Below are 18,599 nucleotides of genomic sequence, written 5' to 3'. Positions count from 1 at the left end.
GTAGTGGCAACCTCCCTAGCCACAAAGTCACCAGATCACCAGATCTCAATATAATGGAGTTTCTGTGATCTACTTTGGAGAGTAGGGTGCAAGGTCATTATCCACCTGCATCGTCGCTATCTGAACTTGTCGCTATTTTGCAGGAAGAATGGTACATGATTCCCTTGAAAACCGTACAGTTCTTGTATTTATCCATTCCGAAAGGACTGGGAGCTATTTTGAATGCCAGCGTTTTTTTTTACTTATATTTAGGCATGGTAACAAGTTGTGTTCTGGTGTTCCCGGAATTCCACCCCCCCCCCCCCCCCCCCCGCCCCCCCCTTGTATCTAACTGCAATTTCTGAACTTGTATGCGTGTATTTATTAATTATTATAATTGCCTAAATAACCACAAAACACGAATAAAACAATTTTTTAACAAGGCACTAAGGGATCTGATATTATGTTTTCTGTGTAGGAGCCCCTGGTGTGCAGCAATAGTATTGTAGGAATTCAGGGGACTGACACACCTACCAATACGATCAGAAATGCATTGACAATAATGATTTTTTCTTACATTTACACAATTAGGTATTAAACGGAGTTTTTTCTGTGTATCTGAGGTCTTTATGTAAATCAGTGTAAAGCAGGTAAACAGTGGTAGTAATAACTGTGCGTGAGCTTAATTAACACAAAGGCTGACAGAATTAACTTCAGAAGGAAAAGGAACTTTCTTTACTTGCCTTTCGTCTGTGTTTGTGAAGTATCTACAAGTTGTGTCTTACCTTCCTTCGATATATGTAAATTTTTCTTTATCTTCGAGTTTCCCCTTTTCTTGATAAGTTTCGTATTTGTAATGGAAGATAACATAGCTAACTGGCTTACATTATTGGACATGCTACTTATTAAATGCAATTATACAGGTGATATTATATTTACTAATCAAATGGGGTAAATGTATGTGACAATAGTAGCAAATATGTGTCATCAAAAATGGGTCGAAAAACGATTGATTTTCTAAGTAAGAAGCTACCATTGTTTTCAGACTGAAATGTTGTCCAAGTCAGTTCAAATGTATAACTGTAACCTCTATGATCAGATCACTACTTAATTGTGCTCAAACTTCACTATTGGTCTTCCTTAGCAAGCACTACTTCACAACGTTAGGTGTTACAATTTGTGTGAATGAGCGGTGTCTGTTCTTTCGCACACAGCACATACAATCCGCAGCTGTGATACGTCTATTGAAAATGAGAGTGGGAAGACACAAAAGGAAAGAGAAAACCGTTGTCAGTTGCATTTGGACTAGATATGGAATCAGCGATACCGCGTGAAAATGTGTACTGGACCAGGACTCTAAACCGGGACCTCCCGCTTACCGCTTACTGGCCAGTTGCGTTAACGAGTGCGCCATCCGAACGCAGCGTTTATTATGATAGCGCAAACTATCTCGTACGCCTCCCAGCCGACCCACATTCACACCTAGCGCCACCTATGTGCGGTCCTCGTACGGACACCACTCTTTCATAAAACTGATTCGCCTCAATGAGCAATGAATCCACAAGGTTCAGTGTGGATGCACAATTACGGTCGACCTCCTGAATCTCATGATGAGAGTCTCTTAGTGAGCGTGGAGGACATGGACAGAAACCGTAAATAGGTGGCGCTAGGTGGGAATGTGGGCTGGCCGGGATGTGTACCGACATAGCCCATCCAAGTGCGATAAACACTGTGTCTGGTTGGGGCAGTGATTAACAAAAGTGCCTAACATGCTCCAAATACCATGCTAGACTTCCGGTCTTCCTCATATTTTTGCTCAACACTGCTCATTCTGCATAAATTTCCGCCACAGCTGACATCGATAGTTCCTTCCCTTTCCTTTCCTTTCTTCTCCATCCATTTCAGATTTACATAATATTTTACTGCCAGTCTTGACAGTTAAAGGATAAGTTCCACGTGGCCTCTCGCCTTTCAGTGCAACACTGTATTTGTGTCTATAATAAGTCACTAGTGGATTCCAGCACCGACGGATCATCTCGTTGATCTTGATATGTTTGTACACTACCTTATCAGTGGGATTCTGGTACACTTCGCTTTTGAAGCAACCTCATAAAAATCCCAAGGACATTACTCAGATTGTAAGGTGTCATGCAAATCCTACACCTTCCATGAAAACCCTGACATGATAAGCAAATCTAGTAGTATGTCACATACCTCCGAATAAATCGTGACATTAAATTAACCAAAGTAATACGAGTAACGAGTGAACAAATGTAATACCACAGACTAACACAAGAATGCCTAAATGCATGTCGTACCTTCCCACCGTGAGACCGACGCAGTTCCGAGGGGAGAAACGAGACCAGAAGCCGAGAGCAGAACCGCGTTAAGCTAGAAGGCCCTACGATAAGGGACGGACTGGACACCCTTGTCGGCAGCCGACCGCTAAGACTACCACCAGCACATTTTAGCGTGAGACTTTTTCGTGTCTCTGTTCCATTAGGACTACCCTCCAGCCCATGTTAAAAGATAGAGCCCTCCAGAAGTACAGTATAGATCTTACGATAACGCTAAAAGGATCACATCGGCTGCAGGTTTTAGCGTGAGACTTTTTCATGTCTCTGTTACGTTGCAAACTTTAAAAACATTGCCCCACCACGAAAAGTATAACGTTTCTCATTGGATAGACAGAATTTTTGTAGGCGGAGCTTAAGGTTAACATTGAGGCCCTGATTGGTCAGATGAAAACGCATCCAGATAGTTTATTTTAAAACCAACTTCGGTAAATGTAGTAAGGAGAAGTTAGAGAAGAGTTGCTTCCGAGATGGCGAGGTGAGCGGAGCTGTGCTGCCCGCCGCTGCCCTGACGCTGCCTAAACACCGACAAGGTAATGAACGCACGCGATGCCGCATTTTTGAGCGCACAAGGCTTCACTCAGAACTGCAGAAGTCTCATCTGTTACACCCCCTTTTTTGCGTAATACTAGTGTCGATCGTTAATTAAAACTCACGGTGCTCACATTTGCCACTTGAAGTAAAGATCTGAAACGCGATGATTTTTCTGTTATATAATTATTGAGAAGCCACATCAGCCACTGTAATTTACGACAAGTTAGATAAGTAATTAAAGATAATAGAGGGTCACTGTAGACCATTTTTAGAGTTTTATAGTTTTCTCTTTTATGAAACTTAACTTAAATCTAGATTATAGATGTGATATGGCATAGGTTATCCTTCGATCCATTGTAGAACTTGGAAACCCATTCAGGGAATATTTGTTCACATTTTTTTTGAACGCAGTTGGTTTTTACCGTCTTGTATTAAAACATTTCCTTTTATCAATAGTGCAATTTATAAAAGATGTTTTGTAAGTAGAATAAAATTTTCAATGGTAAACCTAACTGCTTTTTCGACGTTATTTTACCAGCTAACTAAAAATAGGAAAGCCTTGAACCCTTTCCACTAAATTTAGTTAGTATTAAGACTCTTTTACAGGGAGTGCAGTGGAACTGACGCTGAGATCATTTAGTATTTGGATATATCATCGCTAGTCTCACTGAACTCTTCTGAATTCTACATGTCATTTATGGTCTGGCGTCTCCTTACCAGCAACAGGACCCAGGTTCAAACTAGTTAATTCCCTAAAAAACACGCTCAGAGCGTCGTTGCGCGAAAGTGGGGGGAGACACGATATAGAACAAACAGACACCACTATGCATGTTTAGAAGACGATATTGGAGGGCAAGCCGGCCGCTGTGGCCGACCTGTTCTAGGCACTTCAGTCCAGAACCGCGCTGCGTCTGCCGTCGCAGGTTCGAATCGTGCCAAGGGAATGGATGTGTGTCATGTCCTTAGGTTAGTTAGGTTTAAGTAGTTCTAAGTTCTGGGGGACTGATGACCTTAGATGTTAAGTCCCATAGTGCTTAGAGCCATTTGAACCAATGAACAAAATGAGAATATGTTTGTAGCACTCTCGCAATGAATACTTTCACAACGGGCACTTGCACTACTCACTTACGAGCACAGTTGATGGAAAATGAGGAGCTGTTGAAGAGAAAAATTTTGTGAGAGACAAAGGTCGCGCAATTTCCCAAATTTTAAGTCGGTTTGCATTGCTATTTTGTCCTATAAATGTTTCGATTACATATTCAGAGCCTGACGTATGGAGATTCGCTACGGGATTTTGTTGCTATGAACTACATCGTAGTCATGCTTCGACAACAGCATTCTGCCGTGGGTCCTGGACGTGGCTGCGAATTAACCATGGCCTATTGGAACTATGTAAGTCGACAGATGCATCTGAAAAAATAAACAGTATTAAAAATGGATGCCCGAACTGTGGAGTGTAAGCGTATGAATGTGCAGTCATACGACGTGCTAAACGATCAAATTATACAGCAGACAAGATAGCGCTTAGAGCCAATTGAACCATTTTTTTTTTTTTTTTTTTTTTTTTTTTTGAGACCAAGGCACACTCCCTGATGTAGGTACCGCTGAACTATAGCGGCGCGCCAGGTATCGTGTTACATCCAGTTCCATCAGCAGCAAAGTGTGCCACATCGTACATCTACTACATTCTCCAACCATGGGCCGTGAATGAGAGCCGAACCCAGTTAGGTGAGGGCTCACTCGAGAAGTTCAATTTCAAATATACTTGTAATCTCTAGCAAATCGCTTCATGTTGAGGTCAGCGGCGGGTCGTTACCACGCTTGCACGACAGTCTCACAACCGATACGTTTTCACTAGATCATTCTGCTTCTACTGTTATGTATTTTCATCAGTTTAAATTTTAGCCAATAATTATGAAAAACCTTGTGTGAACATTATTCGTAACTGTGGACAGATTGGCGGCACTTGGACGTCGCTCCCTCTCTCTGTTGCAGAATTCCCCCTGGTGCCTCTCTTCCGTTGCTTCTTCAAGGTGAGAAACGTGTGTCCAGCGCGCGGCAAACTGCGCCAGCTGAGGCCAAACGACGACGACGACGACCTCTCCTACTCACCAACCCTGGAGAAAAACAACGTGCGATCCACAGCGCAGGGCTACGCGACCAGCTCGGAACAGAGCGGAGAGGTTTTCGATTGAAAGCCTGCGGCCTGAAGAAAGATCTCTTTCTGTCATAAATAACATAAGTGAAGTTAACATTAATATGCAAGTACGCTCACCCGACATGTGATAAGAACCTGTTCAGTAACATAGAAAGAATTTCTGATCAAACGAAAAATAATCAAGATAAACTGAAGGTCATATGTAGCTTTTAATTTTACGCTTACAGAAAAATTGTTTTGGATAGTAAAATCATTCGAACTCGTAATTTTTGATGAATGTGTGATTACATTTTCTTTGCTGACAATTAGTGATCCATTTTACAGCAGAAGAAGTAATTTTGAAATCTCTGTTGTCTCCACTATTTGGTTGAGCCCATAAACGATGTGTTTTACGAAATTCTTAATGAAATGGTTCATGAAGTGAAATAACACCAGTTTGTAATAATTTGAGCATCGATGTCTATCTGAAATCATTCTTTGCCTTTTGTAGACGCATCAGTGTCAAAGTTATCTCAACAGCTGGAATTTAAGAGGTGGAATAAATTACGCATGGCGCTCTATTGTAGGGAAGTAATTGTGACCTTAGAAGTAGCTGAGAGTAAGTTAGAAACAATGGATTTAGGTGATACAGATCAGTCACCAATAGTCTGGTTAGATTTATCATATTCTGAAATGCCAAGTGTTCCACTGTACGTCAGAACTCTTAATATATCTGGTCAATGGATGAAGGTCCACAATCAAATACGTGGGCACGTGTTACTTAAAGAAATATGTGGACAGTGCATCATCCCGATAAATTGTTTAAACTACTGTAAATACATGAGAAAGCTAATACTAAACAACCAAGGAGAACTGAATGGCAATAGGAAGCTAGGATGTCCACATGGTCCCAAAAACAATTTTAGCTGTCAATTAATCATTACATTAATTTCATCACGTAGTCAGTACAAAGTCCTCTCTAACCACCCAACATACACTAGCAATTACACCAGGCAAGGACGTTAATTTATCATGACATGTATAGTACAAATACTGGATACACTTGCACGGCTTCCTACACATTCTTCTTGTTTGCCAAGGAGCGGCGTCATCAAATAGTCACTGGGTGCAACACGACATGGAAAATCTGCTTGACCTTGTAAAATCGATAGTTTACAATATACTCTGCCACATAGTTCACCTCTGTCCACTGAGAGGTACCTGCGAGCACTCACACTGGCCTGGCCTCTGACGTCATGCACGAAATAAGATCGAGCGCCTTGCCAACGTCAGCTCACTTCATATCATGCCGTTGCTGTACTATTTGCCTCGCTGACATTGTGCATACTTGCAGACCTTCCCACTGGATATCTTTTGGACTACGTTGTGGGTTGTGAATACACGGGTGTTTACAGACTTGCATGACGGCGGACCACCTGGATTGTTGTTTCTGTAACTTCACGACGACCCAACATGGACTCCTCTTGTTATCTGTCAAGTGATAATTGCGTATACATCTTTACTGTGTAATAAAATATCATGTATCATACAAGTAATCACAGTATTTAGAACATTGTTCTAACACATGGCAGTGACATACTGTTCCTCTTCCCATGCTCATTTCCAAACATGCGTTATGTTGAGGAGTAGTATAACTGGTGTTCGAACAGGAAATAAAACATGCTTTGCGCTTTTTGCAATTTAATGATGAAACCTGGATGTAAATCCGTCTTTTAGTTGAAGAGATATGTGAATTTTAATCGAGTAGCGCATCAGAGTATTGGGAGGCAACCAGCAGACACGTTCGAGCATTGTTACATAAGACGGTGAGGCACACCTGTGGGAAATGTGAGTCCACTTAGTGCACACAAGCGAGGTACCAGATAGAACACATCGAAAGGTGTCGACTGAATGACGCAGGAAAACGTATTTCGAAAATAAAAAGGAAGATACAGTTTCAGTGAAAAAACGTCCGTTAACAAAAGCAGGATGGGCCCATTCCTGGAGCTGCAACGTGGAAGAAACAAGATAGTCCACCCGTAAATATGAGTTTTGTGGTAGACGGATACTTTATAAAATTCTTAGAAGTGCTCCAAGTGAGTCTGCACGTGAGTTGCAGCTGTATACGGTAAAGATAGCTAGATTATGAATATTAGGAAAAGTGGTGTGTCTGACATCACATTCTTCTAAAAATTTATAAAATAGTAATGAATATTATTCCGCTATTCTTCCCCGATCACGACAGCTGTTGGCTGAGGCCATGTACCGCGTAGACGGTGCCAGATCACCCTCAGTGGCGCAGTACGTTTTGTTGTTAGTTCATCTCATGTTTGGGAAGTATATCTACTTGCAGTTGCGAAGGACGTCACCTCGGTGAACAAAAGGTTATAAGATTTGTAATTGAAAAAAACAAACCGGCACAGATGTGGCTTTTCTAAATATGTTATGAAATTACTTATTTAAACCAAATTTTGACAGTTTCCTGTGTAAATCATAGACGCTGTAACTGCACTACAGCCATGGTTATCTATATGACAGCTTTCGACAAGAGGCAGGAAAATATTTATTTTTTACTGTGACAATTGTAACTACCTATTTCCGTCCAATAATACGACAGGAAGCAGGAGGGACACAATTCCTAAACTTACACAGCTTGTGTTCAACGATGTTTATTATCTTTCACAGTTTAAATACAATAAAATCGATCAATTTAACAAGCACAATAAAATTTTTTCTTAAACCTCTGTTGAACCTCTGCATAACAAACGCATGAAAATTGAGAAAATTTCTGTTAGTGTAAATACTTAATACAATCAAAACATGCCGAATTCTGAACCCGAAAGACTACCCTGTACATTGACTTTGAAATATAAATTCATACTAAGGTATAACATTAAGACATTACATAATGTACACATGTAACTATAACGCAACTTGTAAAACTTGAACGCTCGGAAATGAAGACACCGCGCACACAAACTTCTCGCAAAGGAATTATCCGTTTAATGTCAGTAAAAGTAGCCACTAATTAATTAACAAACAATTAATAAAAACATTTCCTTGTCATCTAAACATTCCCTAAGAACATACGCATATGAAACCTTCGCTTATAAGAATTAAACTTCACAATCAGCACACAAGGTATAAGCATGATACAAATGGCTGATAAGGGAATACAGAATTAGTAAGGTGGAGCCTCCAGCAATCTGATCGGGCACTAATTACTGATTTACCCAGTTTTACAAATTTTAATATATATTTCGAACGAAAGTTGCATCCGCCATGGCGGCGGAGGAACGAGGTACAAAGCTAAACGACCCAATAGAGCCAGGAGCAAAGAGGACAGCAATACTCGCTTTAAGAACGAGATGGAGCCAGAGGGCAGGAACATGGAGCCCAGTCTAACGAAACACAGTTCCACTGGCAACGGCCAAGTCGTGAAGCCCCGATTGCACGTCGCACCGAACCGAAGGATATACAATGCGCTCCGCCCAACTGAAACATAAAGCAACTGCAACAGCACACTTGCGATTGCACATTCAAATTACATAAAATAATAAAATATGACGTTGAAACAGGAAGCCTGGTCAAAAAAAATTTTTTTTACTCAATCCTTAAGAATTTATTTAAACACTGGAATACATGCGTAAATAAGATTTTTCGCCAGCCGGGGTGGCCGAGCGGATCTAGGAGGTACAGTCTGTAACCGCGTGACCTCTACGGTCGCAGGTTCGAATCCTGCTTCAGGCATGGATGTGTGTGATGTCCTTAGGTTAGTTAGGTTTAAGTAAGTTCTAGGGGTCTGGTGACCTCAGAAGTTAAGTCCCAAAGTGCTCAGAGCCATTTGAGCCACTAAGATTCTTCCTAGAAACGTAATAGCAACGACTGAGTATTACTTTAAACGGGCAAGAAAGGAATCTGATGTAGTTTTACGAGGCAACATAGTATTTCGATACTCGTTAACGAAGGTGAAAATTTTGGTACTTAATCACCACGGTTATAACAATTTTAAATATACCGCCACTCAATAATGAAGAGTTCAACGGGTTTCCTTACCTGTAGCTGCAGATCCGTCATCCACTGATATGAAACTAAGATGGCAAGCCCTAGTCCCGTTGTCATGTTCAAATGCTATGGGACTTATAACATCTGAGGTCATCAGTCCCCTAGAAGTTAGAACTACTTAAACCTAATTAACCTAAGGACATCAGACACATCCATGCCCGAGGCAGGATTCGAACCTGCGACCGTAGCGGTCACGCGGCTACAGACTGAAGTGCCTAGAACCGCACAGCCACACCGGCCGGCCGGCTGTGGTCATGTCACCTGTGACATAACTTTGACACATCAGACTCGTCACTGAAGACAACATTAGTTAACCATCAACAAATATATATAAGCACACAAGTGCACCTGTTTAAATCAAATACACACCATATGCCCAGGCGTACGTTTAACGCCGGGCAACACTCAGGCAGGCTCCTTCTTCTCAACATGTACTGCGTGGCGAAGAAAACCAAACCACCACACACCTCGTGCCGCAAGCCATAACCTTTCCCCCGTCTCCAGCCGCAACACTCCAGTAATACCATGCGCAATGAACATGCACACCAAGTAAGGGCCAGTCTCCCGAACGTGTAACAGCAACCGACAGACCATACAGTGACCGTTGCCTCGACACTGCAAATAGCCGAAACCGCTATGCCAACCGACTCGCGACCGGCTAAAGCAAAATCGATGGCAAATATGACACGACAAGAAAGGGGTACTGGCGCCAGCCGGGCGACGTACTCGTATCAACAATAATTACATGTTTAGACTTGGTGAACAAAGCTTCTGTCGTCTTCACCCTGACACTGATAATGACTGCTACACTTATTCTCTTATTATACTTTTGTAGTAGATAATCAGGATTGCATGTGGAAATTTAATACCAATAGAGAAACTTTGAGCTGGCCGCGGTGGTGGAGCGGTTCTAGGCGTTTCAGTCCGGAACCGCGCTGTTGCTACGGTCGCTGATTCGAGTTCTGCCTCGGGCATGGGTGTGTTGAATGTGATGTGATAATTAGGTTTAAGTAGTTCTAAGTTCTAGGGGACTGATGACCTCGATGTTAAGTCCCATAGTGCTCAAAGATATTTAAACCATTTTTTGAGAAACTTTGGTGTTTAGGTGCTGAACACTATCAGAGCTTATGGATATCAACGTGACAGCATATATTGTATGGGCTAGTTGTCATTGGTGCTGTGCGAAGACTATTACATTGAACTAGGCACTTCCGTAAAGGCTCAGTGAACTCTGGTGTGACCCATATTTATCTTTGATTTAAATTTGTTACCTACGCACACCAACTTCATTGGAGGGCACTGTAAGTCGAGAATTTAGTCTATCAGACACGTTGTTTTCTTAATTTTTGGCGATCTAGCCACCCAAACATAGAGTGAAAGGTTAAATATGTGTTACCAGCTGGAGTGGAATGTCAGAACGAGTACAGATCACATATGGTATGTGAGTCTTAAAACGTTAATTGCAGAGCTCATCAGATGGGTCCACTGTACCACAAGATAGAATACACCTGTTACGCATCCAATTACGGCTAAAGAGTGTACTTTTCCAAAGACACGTCCTATATTTTTATTCTTTTTTACTTATTTTGTAAAAACCGATCCGTAAACATTAGCGGAAAAGGTCAAATAGATCGTTTTGTGTACTACTTCCTATACCACGGTGAAGAGAGGTTTGCTATAGACTGGTGCAGCAGCTGTCGTCGTAGGGAAGCTGGACAGGAGCAGAAGTAATGAGTGAACAGATAAATACAATAAAAATAAGTTTACCTATGTCTTTCTCCAAGTACTGCAAAAAAAATTGCAAAAGAACAAATGGTAATAAAGTTCAGCAAACTGAAGAGGATCATGCAATGAGATACTCACGGTACTAAGGCACGAACGGTCAAAGGCTGAGTAAGACTGAAGACTGTTGGACACTGCGACTATGACAGAACGTACTGCTGAAGACGTGGCTCAGAGAGTGCGTAACGCTGGATTTGCTTGGTCCCTATGCGTCTGCTATCGGTGCCTGTCAGAAACGTGCGTTTCCTCTGCTCCGCAACAGTGCTACAAGAACTTTGCCAGCAGTTACCAGTGCACACGGTGCCGTTGGCAGTACGTGGCTCTAGATGACGAGAGGGGAGGCAGAAATTCCTTCTCCGAAATACAACAATAAAGCTTCAACATGCACTGATCTGAGCAGAAGCTGATGTTACAACATCCTCCAACGAAATCGAATTTGTGCAAAACCCAAACTCAAATACTGGCTTGCCGTGAGACTATCAATAGTAGAAGAGGTAAAGTTACGTTTGAGTAAATATATGTTAAGAAGGTATTGTTCTTGTTTTCGCTATGATCTGTGGTTTGATGCAATTCTCCAGGCTAATTCCTGGTGGCTCAGGATGTATCCTGTCAATCGATCTGTTCTTTTAATGAAGTTTTTCGACTCAGTACCTCCTCGTTTCTTATTCGATCTATCCATCTCATCTTCAGCATTATTCTGTCACATAACATATCGGAACCTTGTATTCTCTTCTCGTTTGAACTGCTTATCGTCCACGTTCCACTTCTATATGAGACTACCTTAAAAAAGTAAATAAACAAAAACAAAAAAGAAGAAATAAAAATCAAAGTAAAACTTCAGAACTGACAGCACTTTCTAACCCTTTACAGACCCGATACGCACAATTGTGTGTGTGCGGTTTATTTTCGTTGCAGCATCATATTATTCCGTTATGAAGTTGAGTCCAATCGCACACACGAGTGTGCAGGAATCGCTGTTTCGAATACAACTCGATTTTTATCGATATCTCGTTACATGTGCGAGATATTGTGTCTTAATCTTTGGTAATTTTGAAGGTGGCGGGTCGGAAGCTTGTCTGTGGAGGTAAATGTTTATTGTGGTTTATTTATTGCGTTTTGACATTTAGGAAATTGTGTTTGAGATTCAGAAAGGCGTACAGAAGAAAATAAAAATATGTCCGTCACAATTATTCGAATACTTTCATAGCTACAATGACTAACACCCACACGCACTATTGTGCGTGTTGGGGCTATTTTACCGGCACATGGTCGTTTTCGGCCGATTCGGAACGGATTACGGAATAGATAAGTCATTTACTATTGTATTTACGCATTATTTTCACAGTTAGTTTGTTTGTTTCGTTTTAGGGCTCACTGACGAGGAAATTCTAGCCACATTAGGTGACTCATAAGTGGAAGTCTTCAGTAATTATGACGAATTGTTACATACAACTTGGACTCTTCCAACAATCAAATCTAGACTTGGAGAAAGCTCTGTATCTTCTGACGAGGAGGAAAATTGTAACAAAGGCTTCTGCAACAATACTACCAGTTGCTCCAGAAGTTCAAGACAAGTTTCCCAGACAATACAGTAGAAAGAACTCTAAAAAACACAGTGGAAACACATCAACGTTTGTACACTTGGAGAAAAAGACCATTCACCTCCCAAATTTTTGCGCAGTCAGAGAGTGAGGTAGGACAGGAAATTAAAACTCCAATGAGCTATTTCAGTTAGCATCTGACTGCAGTAACAGTTACTACTTTTCGAAGAATGGGAAGTTGCTTCATAGAAATCATAAGAGATAAAAAAACTGTATGGCATGCATGGACGTATGGGATGCAGTAGATATTCTCGTACACGTATGTACTGGCAGAAGTCATTGCGTATGCCAACCATTGCAGGTTGTATACCTAGAGACAGGTCCTTCACTCTCAGAACAGCACTGCATGTTGTGGACACAAACAACATTCCACGTGAATCAGAAACTAATGGATTGTGGAAAGTACAACCAGCAATTAATTTTGTACGCAGTGCTTGTTTGAGACTTCAATGCCCCTCTGAAAATGATTATTCCGCTGATGAGCAAATGGTACCATTTATAGGACGCTGCACATTGTCTCAGTATGTTCCAAAGAAACCATGCCATTTGGGAATTAAAAACTTTGTTTTGGCAACAACGAAAGGTTTAGTACTTGATTCTGAATTTTATCTCTGCCAGATGTTGGCCTTGGTCTTGGGCCATCTGTAATACTTCGCGTTGCTCAAACATTACTTCAAGGTGCAAGACTATATTTTGACAGATATTTTACAGCTTTGCCATTATTGTGACAGGTACTTGACCAAAGGCTGGAAGGAACAGGAACCATAATGAAAAACAAAGTGAAACCAGTTCACCTGACAGAAGAAAAAAGACTGAAGAGAGGAGATATGGAAAAATTCTGCAGGGACGATGATAAAATAGTCATTGTCCAATGGAAACATTAAAAAGCTGTGACCCTTGCCTCTACTTGTACAGGATGTGAACCGGTAAGCAATGTTGAGAGATCGAGTAAACCAGAAAAGAAGTACATCTTAGTGCCATGTTCTGCAATCGTAGTGAAGTACAACCCGTGTATGGGACGAGTGGACCTCTGCAATCAAATAATGGAGATCTAAAGGACTTTCTTCAAGACAAAAAAGTGGACTTTAGAACTTATGATTCATTTACTTGATTTGGCTTGCGTCAATTCCTGGTTATAATACAAAGTAGAATGCGAAGCCAATAAAATACAAAAGAAAATCACTTTAGATGTTCTTGGATTCCGACAAGTGATTGGGGAAGCGCTAATTTCTTCTTGTGAAGGACAGGAACATGAAAGTGAATCCGATGAAAAGCCACCAAATAAAATGTACAAACCAGCAAACACACCATGTGATGAGAAGCGGCTAGACGGATGTCATCACTGGCCAACTGTTGATGATTTGTCTTCAGCTCGTTGCTGCAGGCAAAATAATTGCAAGAAGAGGACGAGAACAAGATGTTTGAAGTGTAATATTTATGTGTGTTTGTCAAAGGGTAGTAATTGCTTTCGTGAATATCACTGCAAGAAATGACATAAATATGTAAGATAATCCCGACCCACACAATCGTGTGGGTTCAAAATTTGTATCAAAATTAAAAAAATAAAATTTTCTAAGCAATTGATCCACAATTCTATATTTGTTTTAGTTACAAAAATGCATTTTTTCAGAATTTTCATTTCAAGTTTGGGTGGGAGTCTGAAAGGGGTAAAACTTAAAATAGATTTCAAATGTCAACAAACTTCTCTTCTCAAAAATGATTTTCTTACTAGTACCATTCTTCATTTTATATCCTCTCCACTTCATGCAACTGCAGCTATTTTAATGGCCAAATGACAGACCTCATGGACCAATTTTAGTGTCTTCTTTCCTAATTTAATACCCTCAGCATCGCCTTACTAAATTCGAGAATATTCCATTGCTCTCGTTTTACGTTTGATGATGTTCATCTTATAACCTCTTCTCAGAATACTATCCATTTCTATTAAAGTTATAAATATTTTGTTTTCCCTAGCCGAATTACATTGTCATTTACAAAATTTTAAAATTTGTATTTCTTCTTATTGGCTTTATATATTTTTTCAAATAGTACCTAAAGCTTGCACAATGTACAGATTGAATAACATTGGTGGTCAGCTACAGCCCTATATCTTACGTTTCTCAGTCTTTCGCTCTCTTTCATGTTCTTCAAGTCTTTTTATTTCAGTCTGGTTTCTACACGAGCTGCAAATAAACATTCCCAGCCAGGTTTTGTCCCTGCTATATAAAATTTTGTGACGGTTTTGACCAGTCAACACTGTCACAAGCTTTCTCTAAATGTACAAATACTGTAAAAGTAGTTTTACCTCCCTTCATCCTAACTTCTACGAATAGCCGTAGGGAAGTATTTGATCATACGTTCCAACATTTCTCTGGAACCCAAACTGATCCCATAAGTTTGGCGTGTAACAATTATCCATTTTTAAGGTAATCCTTCTTAGTATTTTGCAACCATGACTTAGTGATGGTTAGGTAGTATACACTCCTGTCACTATCTCGCTTGTTTTGAATTGTAATTAGTGGATCCTTCGTGAATTGCGAGGGTATTCACGTGCCACATATACTTATCACACCAGATAGAATAATTTTGTCATCGATAGCTCTCACAAAGATCTCAATAAATTAGAGGGAATGTTGTCTACTCGGGGGCATTGTTCCCACTTAGGTCTTTCAATGCTCTGTCAAAATCTTTTCTTAGTATCATATCTGCCATCTCATCATCACTTGTCTAATCTTCACCTACTTCTTTTCCAACTATAACACCAACTTAAAGTCTGTTTCTTTTATATAGACACTCCTTATATTCCTTTCACACCTCAGCTTTCCCTTCTTTGCTTACTATTCATATTCTATTGAGCTCCTGATATTCATACAGCTTTTTATCTTATTTTCAAAGGTCTTTTTTATCTTGCTTTAGGCAACATCTATTTTTCACCTAGGTCATTTTATTATTACGTAGTAGGAGCAAATAATTAATATACACATTTACTATCAGCCACAAAAAATGTGACTTATATGTCCTCTTTTATGTTCTCAGTTAATAGGCTGCAAATGTGAAGAATAAATGAAATAATAAGTTCTTCTAGTTGTGGACGTCCTACAGCGCTACTTTTCACCTCCGGCAATTCCAGTTCAGCTATTTTTCATACATTTGAATTCCTTTTTTCGTTTTAGTTTCCGCACTTCATATTCTCTCCTTTCTTCACTTAAATTCAGAATATTCTATGTTATCCAGAGATTTCTAAAAGGCCTTCTCTTTTTACAAATGTGATCCTCCGCCGACTTCCGTATTTCATCTCTCAAAGCTACCAATTTGTCTTCTGTTGTTTCAGTCCAACGTTACCCGTTGTTCCCTCTAATACTTGCAACAATTGTAATCGGTGTCTTCATTTACCACTGTGAGTGTCCTAGATTTTGAAATATATTTTGGAAATCTCTTTCTTACCCATGTGTAATCAGTGTGCAACCTTTCAGCGTCCTCTGGGCACTTCCAAGTACACTCCTGGAAATGGAAGAAAGAACACATTGACACCGGTGTGTCAGACCCACCATACTTGCTCCGGACACTGCGAGAGGGCTGTACAAGCAATGATCACACGCACGGCACAGCGGACACACCAGGAACCGCGGTGTTGGCCGTCGAATGGCGCTAGCTGCGCAGCATTTGTGCACCGCCACCGTCAGTGTCAGCCAGTTTGCCGTGGCATACGGAGCTCCATCGCAGTTTTTAACACTGGTAGCATGCCGCGACAGCGTGAACGTCAACCGTATGTGCAGTTGACGGACTTTGAGCGAGGGCGTATGGTGGGCATGCGGGAGGCCGGTTGGACGTACCGCCGCATTGCTGAACACGTGGGGCGTGACGTCTCCACAGTACATCGATGTTGTCGCCAGTGGTCGGCGGAAGGTGCACGTGCCCGTCGACCTGGGACCGGACCGCAGCGACGCACGGATGCACGCCAAGACCGTAGGATCCTACGCAGTGCCGTATGGGACCGCACCGCCACTTCCCAGCAAATTAGGGACACTGTTGCTCCTGGGGTATCGGCGAGGACCATTCGCAACCGTCTCCATGAAGCTGGGCTACGGTCCCGCACACCGTTAGGCCGTCTTCCGCTCACGCCCCAACATCGTGCAGCTCGCCTCCAGTGGTGTCGCGACAGGCGTGAATGGAGGGACGAATGGAGACGTGTCGTCTTCAGCGATGAGAGTCGCTTCTGCCTTGGTGCCAATGATGGTCGTATGCGTGTTTGGCGCCGTGCAGGTGAGCGCCACAATCAGGACTGCATACGACCGAGGCACACAGGGCCAACACCCGGCATCATGGTGTGGGGAGCGATCTCCTACACTGGCCGTACACCTCTGGTGATCGTCGAGGGGACACTGAATAGTGCACGGTACATCCAAACCGTCATCGAACCCATCGTTCTACCATTCCAAGACCGGCAAGGGAGCTTGCTGTTCCAACAGGACAATGCACGTCCGCATGTATCCTGTGCCACCCAGCGTGCTCTAGAACGTGTAAGTCAACTACCCTGGCCAGCAACATCTCCGGATCTGTCCCCCATTGAGCATGTTTGGGACTGGATGAAGCGTCGTCTCACGCGGTCTGCACGTCCAGCACGAACGCTGTTCTTATTTCAATTTCCAGGAGTGTATATTACCTTCGTTCACGATTCCTTAGCCTATTGTTAGCTATGTTTAAATTATGCTCTGTGCCAAATTTCTCTAGAAGGCTTCCTCTTTCATACCTTTCCCCACTCATTGTACTCCAGCACTATTTTCTGCTCTTCCTTTTTATACTACGAAACTCCAGTCACATATCACTACTAAATTTTTGCCTTGCTTAATTTGTTGAATAATTCCCTTTCTTGGACATTCTTTCCATCTCTTCATCACCTGCAGAACTGGTTGGAATATAAACGTATAGAACTGGCAGACGCAGATGTGAAGGGGTTAGGATTTACGATTTACTTGATGTACATTAAGGTAAATCGCCCCTGTGAAAGTCAGACTTAGATCATCCAGAACCTTTATGATGTATAATCCTGCCATAGAGTTCCCATACAGTACGACAACTAAACACTGTCACATCGCAATGGAGCATAAATGTAGATATTGCGCGGTTAGACGAGACATCCAAATAGAGACTTAGATGAGGTCACTTTCAAACTCGGTCAGGTGCTGATAATATTTTCTCATACAAGCATTCGGCATTTCCATCTCCTCAACATTTTACACTAGACATGTCAATTATATACCGTACGAAACCTGATTACAGCTCTAAACACGACAAGAGTGATATTCTTGTGACCATTCTGCAGGTCAAACAGATTTTCAGATCAGATAATTTACATATCCACTGTCGGTGTGTGTGGGTACGAAATTACAGTGATATCTGACAAGTCTTCTAGGTGCCTCACTGTTTTTGTGGAACTAGCTAAATCTATCGAGAGGTTAGACAGAGGTTAAACTAAGATATGGTCCCTGAAGGAGGCTCAACAGCGGGAAAAATTTGTATGAATGAATCATGTGCCCTTAACTCATTATGGAGCATTGCATTGCTTTGTTAGTATAGCGACACAGGTGAAATCAAAGGAAAACTACACCCGTTATCTTATGTCAATTTCCGGACAAAGCTCCTCGGGATGTTGATGTCATAAGAAAAAAGAAATATGGCGTTATATAAGTAGGTGTGTGGAATGTTAGATCTCTTAATCGCTGCGATAAGCTACAGAATCTCGAATGAGGAACGAGTAGGATAAAATTAGATACAGCGAGAATTAGTGCGTTGGCAGAGAGAACAGGATTTATTGTCAGCTGAGTAAGTGTTGTCAACATAAACTCACATAAGGTTATGCAGGATTAAGTAAAATTATAAAGAAGGAAATACGAATGCAAGTTAACCAGCACGACCTGCGTAGTGAACGGATTATCCAGATGAAAAGAAGCCATGACTCACAACAATAGAACACATGTACATGTTTGCTGGCTCCACAGACGGACCAAAAAAATATAAAAAAACCTTGGCAATAATCTATTCAGTACTTCAAAGGACTTGAATATTTAGCAGTGATGGGATACTAGAGTTCGTTACTGCAAAAAAATATAATAAGGAAAAGAGCAGCAACACATGAGCAGGAGGATT

General features: G+C 41.4%; 1 protein-coding gene across 1 annotated transcript in view; it reads left to right on the top strand.

The window, feature by feature from the left end:
• The window catches only part of LOC126336205 (uncharacterized), a 49,003-nt gene extending 43,549 nt beyond the window's left edge, over nucleotides 1-5,454 (top strand). Inside the window, exon 3 of the mRNA XM_049999709.1 lies at nucleotides 4,863-5,454. Within this exon, the coding sequence (XP_049855666.1) occupies nucleotides 4,863-5,062 (200 nt within the window). The 3' untranslated portion in view covers nucleotides 5,063-5,454. The remainder of the gene's footprint in view (nucleotides 1-4,862) is intronic.
• Nucleotides 5,455-18,599: the final 13,145 nt, after the last annotated feature.

This window comes from Schistocerca gregaria, chromosome 2 (genome assembly GCF_023897955.1).
Source record: "Schistocerca gregaria isolate iqSchGreg1 chromosome 2, iqSchGreg1.2, whole genome shotgun sequence".
NCBI lineage: Eukaryota > Metazoa > Arthropoda > Insecta > Orthoptera > Acrididae > Schistocerca > Schistocerca gregaria.
This window is presented reverse-complemented; position numbering and strand designations above follow the sequence as displayed.